The 27,286-nt window shown below is 40.7% G+C and overlaps 1 protein-coding gene across 7 annotated transcripts in view; it reads right to left on the minus strand.

Moving 5' to 3' along the window:
- Positions 1 to 27,286, minus strand: part of ccdc57 (coiled-coil domain containing 57) — a 164,619-nt gene that overhangs the window by 68,513 nt on the left and 68,820 nt on the right. For all 7 annotated transcript variants that reach the window (XM_059948591.1, XM_059948590.1, XM_059948587.1 and 4 more), the window contains 4 exons: positions 25,056 to 25,256; positions 22,810 to 22,968; positions 18,837 to 18,999; positions 15,920 to 16,054 (listed from right to left, as the gene is read on the minus strand). In XM_059948591.1, the coding sequence (XP_059804574.1) occupies positions 15,920 to 16,054; positions 18,837 to 18,999; positions 22,810 to 22,968; positions 25,056 to 25,256 (658 nt within the window). The remainder of the gene's footprint in view (positions 1 to 15,919; positions 16,055 to 18,836; positions 19,000 to 22,809; positions 22,969 to 25,055; positions 25,257 to 27,286) is intronic.

The raw sequence follows: 27,286 nt of genomic DNA on the forward strand, positions 1-27,286 counted from the left end.
TATAGAAAGCAATTCCTAAGTCTTCCATTGGGCTTTGGGATAACTCCAAGACATTTTGAACTATTTTTATTTTGTATCCTGGGAAAAACACACACTCAGGCCAACAAATACTTTTCTGGGTTTTTAATTACTTTTTCCGTTTTAGATGCTTCAATGCAAAGAGGTATCAAAATAAAAACAAAATAAATTTTAAAGAACAGCTCCTACTGTGACAACCTCAGCTTAATTTTGCTCCTCACACTTGTGCGTCAACTAGTTATGTATGCAGTATGAAAATAAATAAAACTAAACATACAAATATACCGTATACGCTGACTTGGCCTCCGCAGCCACTCGTGGCAACAAATTCTACAGATTTACCACCCTCTGACTGAAGTAATTTCTTTGCATCTCTGTTCTACATGGACGTCCTTCAATCCTGAAGTTGTGTCCTCTTGTCCATGGGAAATAAACTTTGCCATATCTAATTTGTTCAAGCCTTTTAACATCTGGAATGTTTCTATGAGATCCCCCCTCATTCTCCTGAACTCCAGAGAATACAGTCCAAGAACTGCCAGATGTTCCTCATATGATAACCCTTTTATTCCTGGAATCATTCTCGTGAATCTTCTCTGAACCCTCTCCAATGTCAGTACAACCTTTCTAAAATAAGGAGCCCAAAACTGCACAGAATACTCCAAGTGTGGTCTCACAGGTGCCTACAGAGCCTCAACATCATGTCCCTGCTCTTATATTCTATACCTCTAGAAATGAATGCCAACATTGTATTTGCCTTCCTCACTACCTATTCCACCTGGAGATTAACCTTTAGGGTATCCTGCACAAAGTCTCCCAAGTCCCTTTGCATTTCTGCATTTTATTCTCTCCCCATCTAAATAATAGTCTGCCCATTTATTTCTTCCACCAAAGTGCATGACCATACACTTTCCAACATGGTATTTCATTTGCCACTTCTTTGCCCAATTCCCTAAACTACCTAAGTCACTCTGCAGGTCCTCTGTTTCCTCAACACTACCCGCTCTTCTACCTATCTTTGTATCATCAGCAAATTTAGCCACAAATCCATTAATCCCATGGTCCAAATCATTAATATATATCATAAAAAGCAGCGGTCCTAACAGCAACCCCTGTGAAACTCCACTGGTAACCAGCAGCCAGCCAGAATAGGATCCCTTTACTCTCACTCCGTGCTTTCTGCTGATCACCCTTGCTAGTGTTATGAACCCCGTAACAGGGTGATTTACCAGCAAAGATAGAGACGTCCGTTGAAGTCTGATGATACTATTTTTAACAGTATTAGCAAAAATACACAAAAATAATATCAATGCAAATATACAGATAATATACGTAGTCAATACTAAACCTAAAAGTGCGGGTATAATAACCTCTATCGTTATCTAGGGGATATTGAATTGTCCGATGGAAATATAAAGTTCGTTCAGTTCATACAGGCTGAGGAGGGGAGGGGAGGGGAGGGGAGGAGAGGAGAGGAGAGGAGAGGAAACATTTACCGCTATGGGTTCTGCCAACCTTCCTTTTATGATTTCGATCCGTTAGGTGTCTCGTTGTCGTGGCCGTTCAATTGTGACCTCTCCTTTAGCTAAACCGTTCTTCCGTGATGAGCCCGCCACCCAGGCAAGGGAGGATGCACATGAGCTCTCACCAGCTTTGGCTATAAAACGCTGTCCCTGGATCTCTAGCGTTTCTTCTGGTGCGTCTGAAGGTGTGTTCCCCAGACCCCTCTTTTATCCTTACTCACAGGGTCTCAGATGTCAATCAGGTTGGGATGATGCAATCCCTCAACCAGACCACCCTGGTTGTTCCCTGAGGGGTTTCAATGAATAGTACAGTACCTAATACACAATTCCTTCTCCAAGAGACAATGGCAGTAATCAGTGGTTCCGTTCTGCTGATGTCAGGAGACATTCCAAACCTTGTGTATTCTGCGTCTCTCTCCCTCATGATGTGTATCTCTCTCATTTCCTGGGTCTCAGCCCCGAAATAATAGCAATCTTGTGATTCTCAAAAAGGAGGGGGCGACTTTGTACCCTTCGGCCCCTCAGAGTTGCTTCACCTTTGTAACACTAATAACTCCCCTGTAATTCCATGGGATTTTATGTTGCTAAGCAGCCTCTTGTGTGGCACCTTGTCAAAGGCCTTCTGAAAATCTAAGTACACCACATCAACTACATCTCCTTTGTCTACCCTGCTTCTAATTTCCTCAAAAAATTGCAGTAGATTAGTCAGGCAGGATTTTTCTTTCAGGAAACCATGCTGGTTTTGGCCTATCTTGTCATGGGCCTCCAGGTACAATGTAATCTCATCCCTAATGATCGATTCCAACAACTTCCCAACCATTGATGTCAGGCTGACAAGTCTATAGTTTCCTTTCTGCTGCCTCCCACTCTTCTTAAACAGTGGAGTAACATTTGCAATTTTCCAGTCATCTGGTACAAGGCTAGAATCTATCGATTCTTGAAATATCATTGTTAATGCCTCCACAATCTCTCTAGCTACTTCCTTCAGAACTCGAGGGTACACTCCATCAGGTCCAGGAGATTCATCCACCCTCAAACCATTAAGCTTCCCGAGTATCTTCTCCATTGTAATTTTTACTGCATGCACTTCACTACCCTGACACTCTTGAATGTCCAGTATACTACAGATGTCTTCCACTGTGAAGACTGATGCAAAATATGAATTCAATTCCTCTGCCATCTCTACATCTCTCATTACAATATCTCCAGTGTAATTTTTTATTGGTCCTATATCTACCCTCAATTCTCTTTATATACTTAATAACATCACTTCTGACTGCAGAAAATATGTTTTTCCAATTTCACCATCAGACCAGTCTCCTTGAGACGCTGAAACACCGTGTCTAAGTGTTCCTGGAAAATCTATGAACACACCCAAATATCATCCAAACATAATTTGGAAGGCTAAGTCATTCACGGTTGTCTGTATATATCCTTGAAAAGTCGCAGGCCCATTGCAGACCCCAAATGTCATGTGAAGATAGTCATATAGATCAAGCAGATCACAAAAGCAGTCTTATACTATGACACTCCTCTATCACCACATGGTGGTAACCACTCACAAGGTCTATTGTTGAGAAAAACTGTCCACTCCCCAGAGCATCAAAACTCTCATCAATATGTGGGAGCAGCAACATGTCCTTTTTGGTCTTAAGATTGAGTCGCCGATTATCTACACACAATGTTATGAAACCATCAGCCTTCCGTACCAACCCTACAGATGAGTCATATGCACTATTGCTCTCTTGAATCACACCCTTCTTCAACAACTTTGAGATGTGCTCTTTAACTTTATGGTACTGTTTGGGTGGAACACAACAATATGGCTATGAAATGGGCTTGTCATCAATTAACTGAATTTCATGCTTGACTTTGTCGGGGTACCCAAGGTCTTCATCTTCTACGACAAAGATATCCAGGTACTTAGCCAGAAAAGCTCTTAGCTGAGCTTGTTGTTCTTCACTATCCCCAACGTCGAGTCTGTCTAGAATTGACTTTAAATTGTGGTTACTGCATTCCTCCTTTACACGAACCGTCACTTGTTCAATGCCACTGAGATCCACTGAGATCTTACAGCACATTGGTGATCACTATCTATGCCAGTGGTTGGCAACGTTTACCACTGAAAGAGCCAATATGGACCCATTTCCCACAGAAAAGAAAACACTGGGAGCCACAAAACCCGTTTGACATTTAAAATGAAATAACACTGCATACAACGGTTTTTTTTGTCTTTATGCTATGTATAAACAAACTATAATGTGTTGCATTTATGAAATTGATGAACTCCTGCAGAGAAAACTAAATTACATTTCTGCATGCAACAAAAACATTTTGAACTCCGAAAAAAAGACATTGGGTTGAAGGTTACTCCATAGTTAGCCTACCTTGGATCGAAGAATTAAAAGAAAGCGCGCACTGGCGGGTGTCAGGCATTGGCAGTGGAGATGTATATTAATAGCGATAAAAAAACACGTTGTAGCGGTGTGCTACACGCAGCGCTAAAATAACGACACTGCAGTCAAAGGTAACTTTATTCGAACTAAACAGCCTTGCTTTAAAGCCTCCCTCAATCCGCCCCCGTGGGCGCGGATGCTCCAAAAGACACGTACTCACAAACCCCCGTAGGCTATCTCCCTTAGCCAGAACGGTGGCTAATTGTGAGCCGGTTCGGATGTGCCAGGAAATGGGGTCTCCACAATGTTTTATTTAGATTGTACAAGATCACCATAATCTTCAAATTTTGAATTACATTTCAAAAACTAACAAACCACGGGGAGCCGCAGCACAGAGATGAAAGAGCCGCGGGTTGCCGACACCTGATCTATGCACTCTACTTTTGACAGTATACCCAGCCAGGTTCTAGGTGAGAGCCATACATCTTCTAGAGAGAGGTTGAAAACCTGTACGACAAGAGCCAATGAGCATGGCCTCCTCCTGCCTTCTATCATTGAGGACTCAGCGTTGTTCTGTGTGTAACTGTGGAACTCCTTTCTAAGAGAAGGATCTCTGATCCCCTCTATAAATTGATCTCTGAGCACCACTCCCTCATTGGCCACAGCATCAGCAGAACAGTTCAGTAGCAAGTTAAGAGCTTGTGCTAGGGCATGTGAAGACTCACTTATGTTTTCAGCGTGTTATGCCCGCAGCCCCCTCCTTTGTGAGAATCGCAAGAGCACTAGTTGAGAGGGGGGTCAGTAGACCCAGGAAATGGGAGAGAGAGAGAGAGAGAGAGAGACGTGCCGAATCCCTCATTCCCCAGTGATGCAAAATAATGCGACATTGACCATTGTCTCCTGGAGACCGCGTTTGTGGACTGGGGGCTATGATACGTGCAAGCCCTCAGGCAAAGTGGGCTGGTTGAGAGAGAGATTGCATCATCCCCACCTGATTGACATCTGAGACCCCATGAGGAAGTATAAAAGAGGGTCTGGGGGGAACAACCCCTTTAGACGCACCAGAAGAAACGCTAACGATCCCGTAGTAGCGGGAAGCCATTTGAAGGAAGCCACGTGCGTTGGATTCTGTGCCTGGAATCCGTGGCTGGAATCACGGAAAACCGCTTTTAGCTAACAACGGGGAAGCCCACTCCCCTGATTCAACGGATTTGCTTCATAAAAGACCCGGGCAAGTTTCTTTTCTCACCAATCTCTCTCTCTCTCCAACAAGTTAAAACCCAGCGGTCCCCCAAAAGGCTGAAGCCTGCAGGACCTGAGTGACTTTTATATTTCCATCGGACAATATATTATCCTCTAGACAAACGATCAAGCTGTTTCTTATTGATGGTTATTATTAGACCCACGCTTTTAGATTGAGTAGTGACGATGTATATTATCTGAATGTTTGTATTAATCTTATTTTTGTGCCCCTTCATAAATAAAGACTTTTAAAAATAGTACCATCAGACTTCAACGGACCCCTCTATCTTTGCTGGTAAGTGATCCAGTTACGGGATTTCGTAACAGTTGGGGTTCTCGTCTCAGGATTTGACACCAAATTGGAGGGCCAGTGAATCGGGCTTGTAAGTCCAAACTTGGATCTGGTTATGCGAGTAGCCAGACGGGAAACCAGCAAAGATGGATGTGGGTGAATTTATAGAAAACCCGACTCTGGAGGCGCTGGAGGTGGCCTCCAAATCGGACTTGATAAAATTGGCGAAGGAGTTAAACCTCGCAGGGGTGAGGTTGTCAATGAAAAAGCGGGAGGTGCGAAGGGCAATAACTCAGTATTATATTGGGAAGAATGTGTTTACAGCTGAGGTATTGGAAAATTTCCCTGAAAAGGTACCAGCTAGTGGGGCGGCTCAGTTAGAGTTGGAAAAATTAAGGTGGGAACATGAAATTAAGTTAAAAGAGCTGGAAGCAGCTGAGAAGGAGAAGGAAAGGGCCAAGAAGGAGAAGGAGTGGAAACATGACTTGGAGATGGAGAAGTTAAGGCAAGAACAACGAAGTCAGGGGTTGGACCGAGAGGAGCGGTTTGATGTCAGTCGGGCGTTGAGATTAGTACCCCCGTTCGAGGAGACGGATGTTGATAGTTATTTCTTGCTTTTTGAAAAGGTGGCAGTGAATCAGAAGTGGCCCAGAGAGCAGTGGGTGGCATTGTTTCAAAGTGTGTTAAGAGGGAAGGCCCAGCGGGCATAGCGGCGTTGTCCACGGAGGGGAAAGGGGAAGAGAAATTTGACCAAGTAAAGGCGGCCATTCTCCAGGGTTGCGAGCTAGTAGCTGAAGCATATAGACAACAGTTCAGAAATTTACGAAAAGGGTGGAATCAGACGTATACCGAGTTTGCCTATGTGCTCTTGGACTGTTGGTGCACCGCGGAAAAAGTGGACGAGGATTATGGGCGTCTCAGGGAGTTACTTTTGTTTGATGAATTTAAAGGTTGTGTTTCGGAGGACATCCGGATGTATTTGAATGAGAAGCCGAATAAGTCCATTTCAGAATTTGCTAGGTTCGCGGATGAATATGCCCTAACCCACAAGACAAAGTTTTCTTCGAATAAAAGTTCCCAGAGAGACTGTGGGAACGATCGAGAAAGACCGACGAGTGAGGCAGAGGTCCCACCGGGAGCTAGCGGTAAGGTTGAGGGGGAAAGGCAAGATGGCCAGAGGTTTCCAGGCTTGACCTGTTTTAATTGTGGAAAGGGAGGGCATATTGCATCTCAATGCTTTGCTCCGAGGAAAGAGATAGGAACAGGGAAAGCCGCAATCCCTATCGGGTGTGCCGTGGTAATCAGTAGATCGACCAGAGAGCCCCGGGTAGACAGATTACGAGAAGGGTCTGAGACTTGTCTGACACACGGAAGGGAGGAAGGGGGAACCACCAATTCCCGCATGAATCTGGAGAGACACGGGGGCTGAGCTGTCGTTGATCAGCAGTAAGGTACTAGAATTTGGTCGAAAAACGGGCATGGTGGCGGTAGAGGGGATCAGCAAAAGAATAGAAATGGTGGCCTTACATGAGGTCATTATGGATTGTGAGCTGGTGTCTGGACCTGTTGAAATAGGGGTGCCATCAGAGTTCCCGAGAACTGACGCGGACGTCCTTCTCGGTAACGATTTAGCAGGTGGTAAGGTTTGGGCAGCCATGATGCCGACCGGCTGACCGGTGAGTGTGGTGGCCCCGCCCCTTGAGTCCCCAGATCTATCCCGCATGCGCGGTCACTCGCAGCCTGCCGAGAGAGGCAGCTGAGAACGAGAGCAGTTTAAATCGGGCCAGTCTTGATTTGGCCGAGACGTTTCTACCGACCCTGTACCACAAGGGTTTAGAGGGGGATAAAACGAAGAGTAGTAAAGTGAAAGAGGGTAAGGGAGCGGAGGTAGATCTCCCTTTAGCGAGGAGAAAGGTTCTAGAGGCAGAAAATAAAGATGAGGAACCGATAGAGCAGTTAAGAGGTCCAGAGGTGGACATAGATGATCTGTCTGGTTTGGCAGAACTGTTTGAGGAAGTTGAAACTTCTAAAGGTGTTCCCGATAATGAAATGAGGGCAGCCCTAGATGAAAAGGGTGCCCTTACCTCGAAGAAGTCTGTTGGGTTGGCAGATGAGGTTGTTTCAGCCCGCGGGGTTGAGTTTACTCCGGAAGGGAGTTGCCCAGAGAGTACCTGGGAGAAACGGGGGAACTTAGAATTTAAAAAGGGTACGGGTATTGAAAGCCTGGAGGAGGCCAATGTCCCGTTTGAGTGTGTCCAAGATGGGGATGCACGTGGTACTGAGCCTAGTAACAGAGCTCAGAAGAAGTCTGAGGTATTTGATTCAGTGGAACGGGACGGCCGTCCTTGTGGGTCAGATAGACTTGGTTCAGTGGGAAAAGGGTTAACCTTGGTAACTGTGGGAAGTGTGAGTTCCCAAGTGTTTGTGCTGGAGGGTGTGTTCAAAGTTAATGCAGAATTTAAGAATGGGGAGATGAGGATTATTATTGAAGGAAAGTCTGTAGTTCCCAAGTCGAATGAAGAAATTTTAAACCTGGCAGATCGCTTACAGAGTGAGCAGGGAGATAGCCGGGGGTGGGGGGGGGGCACTCTATTGTTATGCCAGGATGGGGTGTGAAGAGGCCGAATTCGAAATGCTACTTGAACAAAGAGTTCGAATTAAAAACCAATAGCCTGAAGGGTCCTGACGAAAGGGCTAGCCACCTGGGTAAAATTAAAGAATTGGGTGGAAATGGTCTAAGTTTGGGGCACGGTGTTGATAAAATAACCCCTATGAACGAGGCGGGCGGGAGTTTACCAAGTCAAATTACTCAAGTTCCCCACGGGGGGGGGGGGGGGGGGGACTCACTGGAAAAGAGGCGACGGTTAATGGGGATGCCATTTTAAACAGCAAAGCAGGTTGTACAGGATTGCGCCAAAGCCTGTGAAAAAAAGACAGTCATCTTGGAAACCTGCCGGTTAAGTAAAACGACCGAAACGATTAGTATTCGCATAAACTTTTGTAGATGCACATAAGCGAAGATCACAGTTTTGTTGCTGAAAAAAAATAGGTGGTTATTAAGTTGAAGTCTGATGCTACGAGACTTTAGTAAGGTGCAAGGTGTTACAATATTAAAGGAAATGCCACTGTAATCATTAACCGTTTGGATGTCGAATTAAATGTATACCTGTATTGCTCTGTAGTGAAAAGAAAAGCTTGTGTATTGTGTTAGATTCTAAAATCCTGTAAGACTCTGTACGACTCCGTTTTTAACCCCTGGTAAAAAACGCTGTTATGCCCGCAACCCCCTCCTTTGTGAGAATCGCAAGAGCACTAGTTGGGGGGGGGGGTCAGTAGACCCAGGAAATGGGAGAGAGAGAGACGTGCTGAATGCCTCGATCCCCAGTGATGCAAAATAACACGACATTGACCATTGCCTGCTGGAGACCACGATTGTGGATTGGGGACTATGCTACGTGCAAGCCCTCGGGCAAAGTAGGCTAGATGAGAGAGAGATTGCATCATCCCCACCTGACTGACATCTGAGATCCCATGAGGAAGTATAACAGAGGGTCTGGGGGGGAACAACCCCTTTAGACGCACCAGAAGAAACGCTAACGATCCCGTAGTAGCAGGAAGCCATTTGAAGGAAGCCACGTGCATTGGATTCCGTGCCTGGAATCACGGAAAACCGCTTTTAGCTAACAACGGGGAAGCCCGCTCCCCTGATTCAACGGATTTGCTTCATAAAAGACCCGGGCAAGTTTCTTTTCTCACCAATCTCTCTCTCTCCCCAACAAGTGAAAACCCAGCGGTCCCCCAAAAGGCTGAAGCCTGCAGGACCTGAGTGACTTTTATATTTCCATTGGACAATATATTATCCTCTAGACAAACGATCAAGCTGTTTCTTATTGATGGTTATTATTAGACCCGTGCTTTTAGATTGAGTAGTGACGACGTATATTATCTGAATGTTTGTATTAATCTTATTTTTGTGCCCCTTCATAAATAAAGACTTTTAAAAATAGTACCATTAGACTTCAACGGACCCCTCTATCTTTGCTGGTAAGTGATCCAGTTACGGGATTTCGTAACATATGTAACAGCTGGGATGCACTATGCTTGCCTCTAAAAGCTTGCCTGAGATAGGTAAACAAGTCATCAGCCTGGTCTTCCCCAGCATCACTGCGCATATGTGCTTCTTCTAGGGCTGCACCCATGAGCAGTGACATTACAAAATCATACTGATCCTGGTCAGACTGATTTCTAGCACAAAGCATGCATTCGGCTTCTTCAATAAAGTCATCAACAGACCTCCCATATTTTTCAACATCACCCGTAAATGGAGCAATGTGTCTTTCCCTTGACCTTTTGCTTAATTTATCTAATTACCATGGGTTCCTCATGCCTACTACGCAAGTCTCTAATTTGTTCATTCAAATCAGGTTCAGCTTGTTCATCCTCTGAATGTAACCTTGTGAAAGCTCAAGTTCTTAAGGTCTCTACAACAAGCCTGGAAAATGAGTTGCCACACATCTCCTGCAGAAAACATGATGATTTCATGGCCGCAGTTGCTCTGTATCACCGTCACAGTTCTACACCTTGGCATCAGTCCCTGATGTCCCAACTCGGTCTCAAGGCAACCGTGGTCCATGCAACACCAGGCTCCCCTTCTGTCTCATGGGAACAGTTGTCCTGTTCTTCACCACTACTGTATTATGTATTAAATATTGTACTACATACAAAAATCAAAAACTCTCTAAACTGGCTTGGCAGAACCCCAGTTCTGGTACCAAATTTTGTAGCCTGGGGAAAATACACACTTGGGAGAACAAATACTTTTTCGGGTTTTTAATTCCTTTATCTGTTTTAGATGTTTTAATGCAGAACGAGGGTATCAAAATAAAAACAACAATAAATATTAAAAAACAGTTCCTGCTGATACAAGCAACACACACAAAATACTGTCCTGATGAGCGGTCTTGGCCCGAAACATCGACAGTGCTTCTCCCTATAGATGCTGCCTGGCCTGCAGCGTTCCACTAGCATTTTGTGTGTGTTGCTTGAATTTCCAACATCTGCAGATTTCCTCATCCCTGCTGATACAATCTGAGCTTAACTTTGGTCCACATACTTGTGTGTCAACTAGTTACATATGCAGTGTGAAAATAAATAAAGCAAAATATATAAAACCAATACGGTGGTGGCAATTTTTGGTACATATGTGCTTAACTTCCAAACACATATGGCTAGACCCTGAAACAAACACTCCTCTCTCATGCTACTAGGCCAATAAGGAAATCACACGGCCATGTCATTCAGCGGCAATAACTTACTCACAAAAATCTTCCCTCACCATGCGACCAGTACTCCTGGGGGAAAAGCAGTCCCAGTTCTTGATGTTTATCTTTCTAGAACATTATAACTCTTTTTTTCTCTAAGCTGCACATGCATAATGACGTCACTGTTTTCTCTTAAAGGCACAGGCAGCTATTTTAGCATTAGCAGGGTGAATACATAAGTGAACTTTCAACAATAAAAAACATGATATCCATCGGTCATCTGGCTGCATTTGAAAAGGTGTCTGATAAACTAAGATAAACTAACTTCCTCTCAAGCTGTTGTAAGTACTTGAAGGGCTTATCTTCAGCTGGAAACTGGCTTGCCTCGAGTTCTTCACTGATATTGCAGATGGCCTTTATGTATGTCAGCATGTTTCATTATGAACTGCACAAGGTCATCTGAGTTTTGTCAAGCACCATTTTGGAATAAGAATTGGTTTATTATTGTCACATATACCAAGACACAATGAACAGCTTGTCTTGTATTCTGTTTCATTCATAGTCACTGACTGATGAAGCAGTACTTGCATCAGAAACAAGTCTCAGTCCTGAACATGAGTAAATAACCTTCTGTACTGACATAACGTTACATTACTTATGGCTGGAGTAGATTTAGCAGCACATTAATATGGGAGCACTTAAGGGACCAGCAGATTACCATGTCATCAGACCCTGAGGCAGTAGACAGCTTTAGTCATTAATCAGCTATCCAGGAATGTGCTTTTGACTTATGAATAGCCTTGACATATGTGACCGTCTTAAAACAAAAGAAAAACAGCAGCTGTCTGAATACTGTTCACTCACAAGCACTAGATGCTTTGTATCTACCAGCTGTGTATTAACACAATTATATCCCTGTTTAGCACAAAATCAGTACTCTCAAAATGGTGAGTGTATTTTATGTAAGTCTTGTTAACAGCATCTGCCAATATAAAGAGTAAATTAAATAAGTTGAGCAAACACAAGAGGCTGTAAAAATGCAGATCATGACTACTCTGACAGGAGGTCATTTGCTTCATGTAGTATTGAAAACTGATTATAAATGCAACTACTATGGAAAACATGGGGCATAGAAATTAATGTTGCAGTGACTTCTAATGTCATAGTAATGCTAAGCTTCTGATAGCAGATGCCCTAAAGAGGACTGATAAGCTAAAGACTAGAGATTTAAAGCTGAGCTTTATTTGTCACATCTACATTGAAACAAACAGTGAAACATATTGTTTGCATGAACGACCAACAGTCTGAATGTACACTGGGGGCAGCCCATAAGTGCCACTATCCTTCCAGAGCCAACATAGCATGCCCGCAGCTAACTAACCCTTACAAATGCACATGGCTTTGGACGTTGGGAGGAAATCAGAGCACCTGGAGGAAACCCATGCAGTTGTGGGGAGAATATACAAACCCCTTACAGACAGTGGGAGGAATTGAACCCTGATTGTTGGCACTGTAAAAGTATTACACTAATCCCTACGCTACTGAGCTTCTCCTCAAGCTACCAAGCCACCCCTACACTACACTACTGCGCTGGCTCTGCACACTATAGAAACATAGAAAACCTACAGCACAATACAGGCCCTTCGACCCACAAAGCTGTGTTAAACATGTCCTTACCTTAGATCCCTCTGATCCTCCACACTGCCAAGAGTCTTACCATTAATACTATATTCTGTCAACATATTTGACCCTACCGAAATGAGCCACCTCACACTTATCTGGGTTGAACTCCATCTGCCACTTCTCAGCCCAGTTTAGCATCCTATCAATGTCCTGCCGTCACCTCTGACAGCCCTCCACACTAGCCACAACACACCCACCCTTTGTGTCATCAGCAAATTTACTAACCCATCCTTCCACATCTTCATCCAGGTCATTTATAAAAATCACAAAGAGTAAGGGTCCCAGAACAGATCCCTGAGGCACACCACTGGTCACCAAACTCCACGCAGAATATGACCTGTCTACAACCACTCTATGCCTTATGTGGGCAAGCCAGTTCTGGATCCACAAAGCGATGTCCCCTTGGATCCCATGCCTCCTTACTTTCTTAATAAGCCTTGCATGGGGTACCTTGTCAAATGCCTTGCTGAAATCCATATACACTACATCTACTGCTTTACCTTCATCAATGTGTTTAGTCACATCCTCAAAAGATTCAATCAGGCTCGTAAGGCATGACCTGCCTTTCATAAAGCCATGCTGACTATTCCTAATCATATTATGCCTCTCCAAATGTTCATAAGTCCTGCTTCTCAGGATCTTCTCCATCAACTTACCAACCACTGAAGTAAGACTCACTGGTCTATAATTTCCTGGGCTATCTCTACACCCCTTCTTGAATAATGGAACAAGATCCACACCCCTCCAATCCTCCAGAACCTCTCCCATCCCCATTGATGATACAAAGATTGTCGCCAGAGGCTCAGCAATCTCCTCCCTCACCTCCCACAGTAGCCTGGGGTACATCTCTTCCAGTCCTGGTGACTTATCCAACTTGACTTACGGTTCATGCTCTTTAAAATGCAGATGTAGTTGAATGTCTAAGAGAAAAGGTTATAGTTATTCTAATACTTATGGCTGAAGAAAACTGCCTAACAACTGCTGCAGAGAAAGAATTAGCTTAGTAAAATCCCCAGACATGCTTCAAGTATCTTTTAGTGGCAAAGTTTGAACTAAACATTATTAGAGAGTCTTAGTAATTTTTTGCATCTCTCTTCCTATACCCAACAACATTTTTATTATAAACACAAAAAAATCTGCAGATACTAGAAATTCATTCAGCATCTTAACATTTTTTATTAGTTGCAGAAGTTTAGAATATTTTCAGGAAGGTTGCAGAGATCGCAGGGAATCCAGTGGTGTCATTTATATATTTAAATCCGATTTGCAGAGAAGATGGAAAAGCCTTAGAGGTATATGGGCTAAATACAAGCTAATGCAACTAACATCTTGGCCCAAAGGTCCTTTTTCTGTGATGTATAAGTCTATGATTTTATGATTTAAGATTTTGCTAGGAGTCATTCACAAGCGTTTCAAAAGATGATTTTCATTTAAACTGCCAGGGAATAATGCCTGTTCGTGTTAAACATTTCCACCCTTGTACATTCTGAATTTGCCACAAAGTGGATAAAATTATTGGAGGAATGTTTCGGTCTATATCCAAGCTCAAAAGTTTTAGGTAAATCACTCCACCAGAGGGTACTATCATTCTATATGCTTAAAAGTACAAGGACAAGATGGCCCACAATTCAAGAGAGAGAAGACAAAATGCTGTACTTGGTTTTCTTTGTCTTTATTTTATTTACTTAATTTGTTTTGGAATTCATATCTTCCCTTACTAATTTTCACTTCTTTTTGAAACACATTTGCCATCTTGGCAATTTACATGATTTACACCTACCCTGAACTATCCTGGTGGTTGTCCAAGCTGCAAAAATACTTGTGATCTTTAATTCCTGCATAGATGCACTATGTGACAAGGTGTCTCACACCTGAGTTTGTTTGAATTTCAATATAAAGTTTGATCTTGTCAGTTCAAAGCTTCATTCATGTTATTCTTTTTTCTTCTCATGTGCTAAGTTATCACGGACATATGACTTTATTAAAATTATTTAATAATTCAAATCTTTGTAGTCAAGTTGGTCATTAGTCAGAGAAAGAGTGCATGTGAACATTTCTACCAAGGGATATCCAATGAACAAAGAGATCAATTGAATGTATTGAGACGCAATTTCCTGATAGCATTTCCTCACACTGTTTCTCTTTGTCATACTACATAGCATGCATATTAAAATAAAGAAACCAAGAACAATGCCGTCTAAATTAAGTCAATCACCTCTGTCTGCTCCCGATTTATCACTGTTCTCTCCCTATCCAGTTGCACCCCATCAATATCTTAACTTTTCACTGTATCTCTGTCTATATTTATCTTAGCAGTTGCAGAATCTAATAACAAATCACCTTAGCATCTGCTCCATGATTTAAACACCCTGGACCTGTTAGACCAGTCTACCTATTTTAGTCCTGATTGGCATCTTTCCCCAGGGTGTACTTAATGTCTTTCCCAGAGTAAGTTTTTTCATAATTTCTGATGACTTTTGATCTTCAGCTGTTCTAGGCTTTTGTTAACTTGCATTATCACTTCTTTGACGTTTAATCTCTTCTTTTATCCCCCCCCCATACTTTGACAGAAATTCTTAATTATTATTTAGTCCCAGTGTTTCCACCCCTTTTTTCTTGATATCCCTAAATCTATATTCCACCATCAATTCCTATTTCAAATGAATCTCCCCACAACCCCAATTCTGATGTAACATTCAAATATAAAATAATAGAGGCCAGAAATGTAAAATAAGTACATAAAACTCTGGAAATATTTTGCAAATCAGACAGCATCTATGGAAAGAAAATCAGAATTAACTTCTCTGGTTGCTAAATTTTTACCAGATTTGGAGAAAGTTCGAAGCAATGCAAATTTTAGCTTGCATTGAAGGTTGGTAAGGGCTTGAAGAGAAATATAGATAATGAGAATTCAGATGATATAGAATGACACGGCTGGTCATGGTTCCAGCTGAAAGAGATTGGTAAAGATATGCCTGGAGGAGATGCAAAAAGAAGTCAAATTAAATCTAAACTATCATAAGAGGAGAAAAATAGTCTGAATGGCAGAAGTAGGACAGGATAAATTTATGGACCGTCTGATTGTTTGCAAGTGTTTAATTTATTGTTGAGTTTTGAAGTGAATGTGTACAGTAAAATTGCAGTGCTGTTGCTTGAACTACAGTGAACTTCATTGGAATAGATGGGAGGCCAAGCAGTGTGGTCAGATTTAATAGTGAATCAAAATGAAAAGCACATGAAAGTGGGGAACTATCTGCTGCCTGTGAGGAGTTTGTACGTTTTCCCTGTAATCATGAGTTTTCTCCGGTTGTTTTAGTTTCTTTCACAGTCCAAGGATATACCGTTTGGTTGGTCATTGTAAATTGTCCCATGAATATACCAGGATTAAATTGGGGGATTGCTGGTCGGTGTGACTCGACAGGCGAGAAGTGCCTATTCCACGCTGTCTTAATAAATAAATAAAATAAATCTCTGGTACCAGATTACATCAAATATAAACAATGTTACCTGAGAATCCCGTTCTGGAATAACACCATGCTTCTGCAGTGCAGCTATTGCTCGGTCTCTTTCTAGGGTCAAAGCCCGGACCAATGTTTCCACCTCCTGTAATTTGCGCTCTTTTTCTTGTAGTTCTGCTGCAACCTGCAGAAAATCATGTGGCCAAAGAATCACTTTGGATTTGGATTTTCAGCATCGGCAGACTTAGTTGTGTTTAACATTTAGTTTTGATTGTTTTTGAAAATACTTTCATCTGGTAGATTTACTATATATTTTGCTTGTAATTTTCATACGATTATTTGTTAATATCCCGTTACCAGCTTTAAGCAAAGAAGGCAAGACAGTGGCTATACTTCATTAGGTGTCTGACGCGATTTGGCTTGTCAACAAGTACACTCAGAAACTTCTATAGTTGTTTTGTGGAGAGCATTCTGGCAGGCTGCATCACTGTCTGGTATGGAGGGACTACTGTACAGGACCAAAAGAAACCGCAGAAATTTGTAAATCTAGTCAGCTCCATCTTGGGTACTCGCCTCCAAAGTACCCAGGACACCTTTATGGAGTGGTGTCTCAGAAAGGCAGTGTCTATTATTAAGGACCTACAGCACCCAGGTCATGCCCTTTTCTCACTGGTACCATCAGTTAGGAGGTACAGAAGCCTGAAGGCACACACTCAGCGATTCAGGAACAGCTTCTTCCCCTCTGCCATCTGATTCCTAAATGGACATTGAATCTCTGGACACTTCCTCACTTTTTTTTAATATACAGTGTTTCTGTTTTGCAAGTTTTATTCAATATACGTAATTGATTTACTTGTTTATTTATTATTATTTTCTTCTCTCTGCTAGATTTTGTATTGCATTGAACTGTTGCTGCTAAGTTAACAAATTTCACGTCACATGCCAGTGATAATAAACCTGATTCTGATACTTCTTGTACCATTATGTCTTTTGTCATTAAATTTCTTAATATCTTCCTTTTGCAGTCTTCCTTATTGTTATCTTCTCCTTTATCCCAACCTCTTCAATACAAAACATTTTTATCTCTAACTTTACCCTTCGCCAAAAATTTACCAAGTAGCATTAACTCCAAGTCTCCTTCCACAGATTGTACACGATCTGTTAAGTAGTTCTCGGAATATGTGTTCATAATTCAGATTTTCATCATCCACAGTAATTTGCTTTGATATTACTGTCTGCCTAATATTCATGTATATATTACAGAGCTGGCTTCTGAAATTTTCCTTGCCAATCAGTCCTTGTGACCTACTCCTCAAAGGCAAAGAGAATCATGCAATGTCCATTTAAGTAACAACATTTTTGCTAAAAATAGGTTACTAGTTTGAAAACATTACCAAATTTAGTTGAATTTTCTGTAAATGGCAATATTCCAGTAAAGCACATTAAATTCAAAGCCTCTCAACACAACATTACTACACTGCAGTAAATCACAATATCCTGGATTAAGAACAAAACTTCAATCTCAAATACCCTCTCCCCATCCGTACAGTGGGACCATAACCTGAAAGCTAATTACAGATCTGCCTCTAATTCCCTGAGCTTTATTTGTTTCCTTGACAGTACACAATACACAAGGCTTCGAGAATGAGACTTGGAACTTGATTATGAGGTACAGAGATCTTGTAGCTGTATAACTAATTCGATATCATTCTTCACATGTTCTACATCTAAAAAACTCTGTATCTTGATAACAAGTTCACAATATAGAGACCGTGACAGAACAATGCACCTTTACTTAAATCTTGTTTCCTTTGCACACAACAGGGGCCAAATACTTTCTCCTCTTGACAGAGGGACTGATAAGGCAAACTTCTGGGTAAATTACCATTTGCTTAACAAATAAAGCCTCATCACCTGAGCCTTTTGTGGGAGGACACACACTAGCATTTTCAAGATGTTAGTCTAACCATATTTCCTTACTTTCTTTAAGCAAGAATAGTGTGAGTTGGATGATTAGATGTAAAAGTGGCAATAATTCACAGTGCAGGAGAGAAAGTAATGAAAGCCTATCAGAATTTAAAAACAATCATGAGGCAAATGCAGATTGTATATTATTGCTATGTATTTCAGAAGCATATTTAGCTTTACACCCTCAATGAATTTCTAGGCATTTAGAGATACTTGCTTGACCCTTTATTAAGTGAATGTGTGTATTTAGTGATTGGTTGAGCCATAGCAAATGGAGAGATCTCATGTTTAATTCTCCAGTTTATGTAGAATTAATTGATTTCTACCAGAGCAGAGGCTGAGTTAGTGGTCAAGTTTCTGGATGTACAAGAGGGTGCACAATAACACAGTCTGAAAATTATAAACACTGGGTCAAATGTGATGCTTCTCATTAAATCAATTGACAAAAGTCACTAGTGAAATATAAATAGACAATTTGAGTAGTCTTTATATCCAGGGCCAACAGCAAGGGAGAGGAGGAGAGTAAAATCATGAAAATTATATCTACAAAACTTCCAAAATATCACTATGACAACAAAATATTAACATATATTTCCAAAAATATTTGTCAAAATTAGAAATGAAACAACTTCTTGAGAATAATAGTGAGAACTGAATTGCTTATTTTACTACCTTAGTGAAACTCTGTAGTTCCCTTTCAAACCCAGACCTTCCTCAATTCTTGAACAACTTACAACCAAACCCCTTCCCCCAGGATTTCTTTGTAGTCCACTTGGCTTCCACTGTTCTCTCTGCGTGCTTATCATTATTCCACCAGAAGAATATTCTTCCCTTTCATTGTAGTTTTTCTTGAAATATTTATGAGTTGATGAACAACAGATTACAGTTCACACTTAAAAATACATATATCCTAAAATAACCTGGAACTGGTTCACATATTTCAAATGAAAAGGAATTTTGAAGTGAAAAAGTACTGAATTTCATTTTCTTTGCCTTACCTGGTCTCGGGCTTGACTCAGGCTTTGAATAAGTTCTTCTGATTTTAGGTACTGTCTTCTTTCTATTTCCTCACAGCGTTGTTGCCAGTCCAGCTCTGCCTGTACTTTCATTTGCTCGAGACCCCTCTCCCTCTCTACTGCTTGGACAAGCTGATGTTTATATCTAAATAAGAGCAGAAGCAGGATATCCACCTTCTTTGTTATCTATAACTCCACCAATTTTCAAGTTGTCTGCAAATTTACTAATCATACCTCTTACATTCTCATCCAAGTTATTTAAATATCTTACCAAGAGCAAAGGTCTCAGCACTGATCCTTTCACTGCACTTGTTACCTGTTTCAGTCAGAAAAACACCCATCCACCATTACCCTGTGCCAGCTTTCAGCCAGTGTTGCGTCCAGTTTGTCAACATGCCTTGCCTGCACTTAAATTTTCTGGAACCAATTCAAAACACGCACGACCATGTCAATGTAAAATCACATCTACTACTTTGCCCTCATCAATTTTCCAACTCATCCTAACCAGTCCTTAGCTCTGCAGAAGGACTAGGGCTGATTAAGAGAATGGGCAAAGAAGTAGCAGATGGAATGCAGTGTAGTCAAGTGTATGGTTGTGTACATTGGTAGAACGAATAAAGACATAGACTACCTTCTATATAGGGAACAAATTTGGAAATTGGAGGTGCAAAGGGACTTGGGAGTTCTCATGCAAGAGCTCCTAAAAGTAAACTCGCAGGTTGAGTCAGCAGTAAGGAAGGCAAATGCGATGTTACCATTAATTTTCATAGTACTAGAAAGGACTAGAATATAAAAGCAAGGATGTGACGCTGAGGCTTTATAAAGCACTGGTCAGATAACATTTGGAGTATAGTGAACAGTTTTGTACCACATTTCAAAGAAAGGATCTGTTGGCATTGGAAAGGGTCCAGAGGATGTTTATGAGACAGATCCAGAAATGAAAGGGTTAACATATGAGTTGTGTTTGATGGCTCTGGGCCTTTACTCACAGGAGTTTAGAAGAAATGGGGGAGGGGATTTCAATGAAACCCCAATATTGAAAGGCCTAGAAAGTGGATGTGAACATTCTCCAATCGCAGAGAATGTAGGCTGAGGGCACAGCCTCAGAATAAAAGGACCTCCCTTTAGAACAGCAATGAGGAGGAATTTCTTTAAACAGAGGGGTTTGTATCTGTGGAATTCACTGCCACTGATGGCTGTGGAGTTCCATGCTGTATGTCTAAATAAATAAATACAATAAATGGGAGTTAGAGGAAAAATAGATCTGCAATGATCAAATAGCAGAGAAGGTTTAATGGGCCAAATGACCCAATTCTGCTGCTATGTCTTATGGTCTTAATATCCATTTTCTGTCAATTACTGATTCTCAACTCACATCAGCAGTAGTACTGCAAATCCAGCCACTTTGAATTTCTTTAATAATCTAATAGTATCTTATGGAATACCTTCTCTACATAGAAATACATCACATCAGCTGATTTACCTTTCCTTCTCTGTTAGTTACAACAGCAAAATTCAGAAAATTTTCAGTGCAAGGGAAGTAATAGCTTTTGATTAATCTTTTAAGAGCTATAACTGACAGCTAGCTCTCGTAAAAAAGAAATTGAATTTCATGGAAAATATTTATAACAGTGAATATCTGAAACAGAGTTGTTTTCCTGACAGATTTCACACCTGTTCCACCCCTCTACTATTATCTCTGTTGGAGAAATCGGTTAGTGGGGAGGTCTTGAAGTAAGCCAACATTTTTTCAATACCTGCCACATCCCTCGTTGTAGAGTTCTGCAATTTGAATAAAAAAAATGCAAAAGACTCTAAATGCATGTGGAATCAAAGTAAAAGTTAGGAGAAACCTTTGGCAATATTAAGTTTGGCATTGAAAGATAAGACCTTAATGAACAACATGGATATGGTAGGTGAAAGGATGGTTTTCAGTCCTTTATGACTATGAAATGAAGAAACAAATCAAAGCAAATGTTTAATTATCCTTTAAACACAGCTGGGGGTGTGGGGACGTGTGGTGGGTTGGAGTTACTCTGCTGATGAATGTTGGCTCAGCTATAATTGGTTAACAGAAGTATGCTCTCTGCTAAGAAATGCGAATAACATAACAATTGACATCACATTCTTTATTTAGTGAGAGAGCGTGTGTAGACCCTTCCATCCCTGCGAGCCACATTGCCCTTGCAACCCCACAATTCTGATTAACCCTAACGTAATCATGTGACAATTTATAATTAGTAATTAACCTACCCAGTATGCCTTTGGACTATGGGAGGAAACCCCACACATTCCACAAGGAAGACATACAGAGACTCTTTACTTAGCAGTGCCAGACTTGAACTTCGAACTCCAGAACATCCCGAGCTTGTAATAGTGTCACACAATGGTACGGTGGTGCCAACTTCTGAAATAGAGCTCACTTCTTTACTTCTAAATAAGGCTCACTTTGCATATGCCTTTAAAAAATGTGTTTCTGGCTTAATGTGCTCCAAAAATTATATTCAGTCTGGGTAGCCTCCAATCTGATGGCATGAATATTGATTTCTCGAACTTCTGGTTATGCTTGCCCCCCCCCCCAACATTCCCCATTCCCATTTCCCTCTCTCACTTTATCTCACCTGCTCATCACCTCCCTATGGTGCTCCTCCCCCTTTTCTTTAACTTTCATGGCCTTCTGTCCTCTCCCAGCAGATTCCCCCTTCTCCAGTCCAGTATCCCTTTCACCAATCAACTTGCCAGCTCTTTACTTCACCCCTCCTGGTTTAACCTATCACTTTGTATTTCTTTCCTCCCCTGCCCCCCCCCCACCTTCTTACCCTGACTCTTCATCTTTTTTTCCTCCAGTCTTGATGAAGGGTCTTGGCCTGAAACAGCGACTGTACTCTTTTCTATAGATGCTGCCCGGCCTGCTGATTTTCTTCAGCATTGTGTGTGTGTGTTACTGGGAAAATGTGATGTTCTACTTCTAAGGATACTTGCATTGCCTCAAGCATAGGATCTAATGTTCCTGAATTTTCCCTATAATGTTCCAACTGACTGCATTTCCTTGCTACCTAGATTTACTGTTTTATTATTAAACTGTTAATAAAAAATCTCATTGTTACCATGCACACCCAGGCTACACAGTTGTCATGCAGCGTATAAATACAGCCATGACAGATATGTAGCAGAATGCTTATACCAGTGCAGCAGGTATTACCACTGCCTCCAGTGACCCAAGTCTATGATGGCTGTGTGGAATTTACATATGCTCCCTGTGAATGCATTGGTTTCTGTCAAGTTCTGTGGCTTCCTCCCACACCCTCCAGAAGTTTAATTGGCTGCTGTAAATTACCTGTGGCGTAGATGGGTGGGGATTTGATGTGTATGTGAGGGATGTTACAAGAAAATAAGTGGGAAATGAGAATGACTGATTGCTCTTTCAGCTGGCATAGGTTCAATAAGCTGAATTGGTCTTCTTTTTGTTTGGTGGTACACATGTGTATGATTGAATGACAATAATCTGAACTTGAATTTGAACTTTTATGTCAAAATGAACCATGAGAAATAAAAAAGCTTGTCTCCCACAATGTGTTCACATCATTCTAGATTACATGTCTGTTTCACCAATTGCAGTTTCATTGTTGTCACTCCATAAGTAAGAGCTGTTCATATTTTTCCACATTTTATGATGCAACATATCCCAACTCTGTGGCACTTTAACAGTCTCAGAGCTCTTAAAAATAAAATCTCCAACTGTGATATGCAAGTTGTCCTGAAAATTGTGATAACTTTGATCAGTTTATTCTTTACAAAAGAAGCATTAATTTCATATTTCAATTAGTCCTTAATGGAATAGAAATTCTAATTCCAATGTTTCAACTAGAACTGCGAGTATTTCAAAAAGTTAAGCATCCTTCACTTCAAGTGAGGAAGATGAAGCATATTACAGCTAAAACACAATACAGCTTACTTTTCCACATCCTCTTTGTGCCGTGCCATTTCAGCCCTCAACTTTGAATCCTGCTCCTGTAACGTTTTAATTTGTACGTCCTTAGCAACGGTCTCTTTGGAGATCTGTGCAATGTGACCATCCCACCCGACTTTCATTGTAGAAAGCTCGCCACGCAATCTGGAGAAACAAAAAGCCAAAACCCAGAATATTTCGCAGGCCTGTTACAAAACAAATCAATCAGGCCACCTTCAAGCCACTGTGAGATGAAATGCATAATGATGCATTAATAAATGTTCTACAGTGCTCTTTCAGTGGCAACAACAATTATACCACTAAACGGATTTTGTTTTAATACTGTTCTGCCCTAATTTTCTTTTCACTGATTATGTGCACTTAGAAGGAATCCTAACTTGATTAAAATTAATGAATGCTCATTCTGTTCTATTTCACCCTGTGATAGCATGTCCTGGTTTTATTAATAACTGGACAGTTCTGTTGTTCAGCAAACTGCTCACAATTATTACGTTTATTAGAATGTGCTCTCCTAATTACGATCCTGAATACAGATTTACACAAAGGTCTTCAGAAAACTTTTTTGTACGTGAAAAATTAGTCTCAGCAGCTTCCAACCGAAACTGACATCTATTGTACCGAGTTTGCATAATTGTAAGCTGCGTGTGTGTGGGGGGAGGAGGTGGGAGAGGAAGGGTTGAGGTGAACGTAGATATAAAGTTGTTTTTTTAAAAAATGTCATTAATTTTGGTTTTAAATATTATTTTTGACAGAATGAAGTTAAGTGCAAAGGGTCTGTGAGTAATCCACACACAAGGTGCCAAAAACAAGTGATTCAAGATGTTAGAGATAAATGGATTGTAAATGATTTGCTTAGAATTTCTAACATCTCTTCTTAACACAAACACATACTGGTGGGATTCCACACACTCTAATGATCAGGGAGTTTGTCTTCATAGAGTATCAAGTATTTGAAAATATACACCTAATATTCATCTGTTTACTGTCACTTTGCAACAGGGACTACTGGATTCCCCTCCCAGGAACACAGAAAATAAATATGATGTTGTTTATGCAATCTTACATTAAGTCATATACGTTCCCACAGAAATAGAAAATGGGGGAGGGATCCCTCTATAGAGTGAGGTCAGGTTGTTGAAGTACTTTTAATGTTTATGGAATTGTCTGGTTAAAAGATTAATAAGGGTACTTGCAGAGTGACTAGTACAAACTAGTACTCATGTTATATCTGTTATATGCACATTCGACTGGTTGATGAACCTGAAACTGGAAATAAAATGATTGAAATACTCACCTGGAGTCTGATGCTAAGAGAAAAAAAGTTCCTTAAAATTGATGAACCTTGTGGTTCTACTGTAGTCATCTAAATGTAGTACTTACTCAATTAATTCCCTTTCTGCAAACATTGCCTGATCTATTGGCCATTTCCAGCTTTCTTCCTTTGATTTTTAGGTTCCCTTTGTCCTATCCAGCCCTCCCTAAAGCTCATTATAAATTTGGTTTTCTCGTAGCCTGGTTATGATGAAAATTTGAGCCTAAATATTAATTCAGATTCTCTTGCCACAGATTTTGCCTGACATGTTGAACACAAGTGTTTTTATCAAGCATTTCACATAGGTGCATATAGAATAAACCATTCCTGAACAACTACTCAATTTGTTTCTAATAATAGAGTATCCAATAATAGACTTCTACTGTTTTAGGAAATATAAGCCACATTGTAATTGGCATTACAATCATTCATAGGTCAAATTTAGGCATACATCTGAGGTTTAAGCAGCAATAACTTGTTCAGCAATTGCACCTGATAAAAATTAGCTTTCAATTCTGGACCCGATTGTTTATAGGACCTAGTTTGGCAATTTGTTTAGCTTTTTGAGATTCATTATCCTGGATCCATTATATCACAGTGCAATCTGCATTTCATACTATAAAACCTGCCACTTAATTGTTTTGCAAGAGTTTTATTGCCATATAAAGCTTCAATGAAAAATCAGCAATCAATTTAGTACTTTCAATTGATCATGGGAAAGTAAAACACAGCTGGGCATGCAATGTGACTGAAACCTAAATAATAGCAAGAAATTTGCAATGTAATAATGGAAAACTATTAGTGCCATTATAAATGTGAAGAAACTGATAGAAATCTGTGGCATCTAGGTATGCCATTCCAGGTAAAATTCTATAAGGCAGGGGCCTGGCCCAGTATGATTCCGCTTAATGTAACTTACTTCCCAATAACATCCTCCTTCTCTTTTGTGGCATCTATATGGCTCCATTCCATTCGCCGTTTTTCCATTTCAACCGTCTCCAAGCTGATCTGTAAATCACGTATCTTATTGTTCAGTTCCCTTATCTGTTCTGTGTGTACTTGCTTTACAGTAGCAAGTTTTGCATCTCTCTCACGAGCAAGACGATCCAGTTCAGAATGTCTAAAGAAAGATGCGACCTTTTAAATATAATGAACTAATCATTAAATTATTCAATTATGAATAATCAAAAATATCTTCCAATTTGTCCAGTGATAAGAGGAACTCTGCACGAGAAAAACACAATCCAAAGCTTTCCTAAAGTCACTGGAATACTGCATCCCAACAACTATCACAGAAAAGATGCCTTTTGTCATGGAGAATAGCTGCTAAATTAGCATCTCCAAAACCTTCTCCAAATTCTTGAATGAATCTCCACACTTTTAATCCCTTATTTTAATGAATAGTGAATGTGACTATGATGACCAAAATTTTAAACTTCAATCTGCTTTCTATCCTTTAAAATGTTCCTTAATAGCTATCTCTTACATCAATATCTTGTTAGTATGTCCTTTTGTGGTTCAGTGTATTTCTTGAATTTTTTAGCTATGTTAAATATTCTATGCAAATAAAAGTTCTAGTTATTTACTTATTGATCCATTATGGAAATTAATATAGGAGAGTTTGAAAAATAACCTGGAAACACTATTCAGTTACATTATCCTGTGATATACTTGATTTTACTTGATGCCGATTACATATACCATTCTCCTCACTGATTGATCTCAAAGTATACATGAGAGCGTGTAAACACTTGCACATGGAGATTACTCTGACAGAAACAAATGACTAAACCCAGCAGTTCTGTTTAAGCCTCACTTCTGAAAATACAAAATTCTCTTCTCAAGTTTTATGATTTGTATAGTAAGAAGAGCCAAGCATTCCACTACTTCAAGATGGTGGGCTTCACAGATGAGTGATAATAGATGAGTTGTTTGGGGTTGGGATGTTGAATATATTGATGGGGGTGAGAATTGGAAGAACAGCCCCACTATTTGAGATTCTATAGTCAGGTTGCCCTTTACAGATTGCTCATTTAATTTCTATAACACCAAGTGCATCTGAACTTGAATCTTAAGCTTCTTGGCTTATGTGGGAGGCCTGATGCTTGGTTCAAAAATATCATCTCATTTCTTTTAGTCTGCTATTCTGGGAAAAAAGTGTACATGCACATCTGGTATGACTAATAGTGTTGCACCATAGCATGGTTCTATTTTTAGAACAATGGTAAAACTAAGGTCTAAAGGAAGAGACCTGAATGTTACAGAAGAATGGCTTCCTAGCAGTACATGACTGCAATTCCTCTGGAAGGACTAAGTAAGTACATTGCTTGATATTTTAAACTCTAATGTTTTAGAACATAGAATATAGAAACCTTCGGCCCACTATGTTGTGCCAACCATGAAACCTACTCTAGAAACTGCCTAGAATTTCCCTACCGGATAGCCCTCCATTTTTCTAAGCTCCATGTACCTATCTAAGAGGCTCTTTAAAAACCCTATTGCATTTGTTTCCACCACCACTGCCAGCAGTGCATTCCACATACTCACCACTCTCAGTGTGAAAAACTTACCCCTGACGTCCCCTTGGTATCTATTTCCAAGCACCTTGAAACTATGGCCCCTCATGTTAGCTATTTCAGCCCTGGGAAAAAGCCTCTGACTATCCACACAATCAATGCCTCTCATTTTATACACCTCTATTAAGTCATCTCTCATCCTCTGTCTCTCTAAGAAGAAAAGGCCAAGTTCACTCAACCTCCAATCCAGGCAACATCCTTGCCAATCCCCTCTGCACCCTCTCTCTATAGTATCCACATTCTTGCTGTAGTGAGGTGACCAAAACTGAACAAGTGGGGTCTGACCAAGGTCCTATATAGCTGTAACATTACCTCATGGCTCTTGAACACAATCCCACAGCTGATGAATGTCAACACACCATATGCCTTCTTAACAACACTGTCAACCTGCACAGCAGCTTTGAGAGTCCTATAGACACGGACCCCAAGATCTCTCAGATCCTCCACACTGCCAAGAGTCTTACCATTAATATTATGTCTTCAAATTTGACCTACCAAAATAAACCACTTCATGCTTATCTAAGTTGAAGTTCATCTGCCACTTCTCAGCTCAGTTCTGCATCCTACCGAATGT

This window comes from Hypanus sabinus, chromosome 23 (assembly GCF_030144855.1).
Source record: "Hypanus sabinus isolate sHypSab1 chromosome 23, sHypSab1.hap1, whole genome shotgun sequence".
NCBI classification, from domain to species: domain Eukaryota; kingdom Metazoa; phylum Chordata; class Chondrichthyes; order Myliobatiformes; family Dasyatidae; genus Hypanus; species Hypanus sabinus.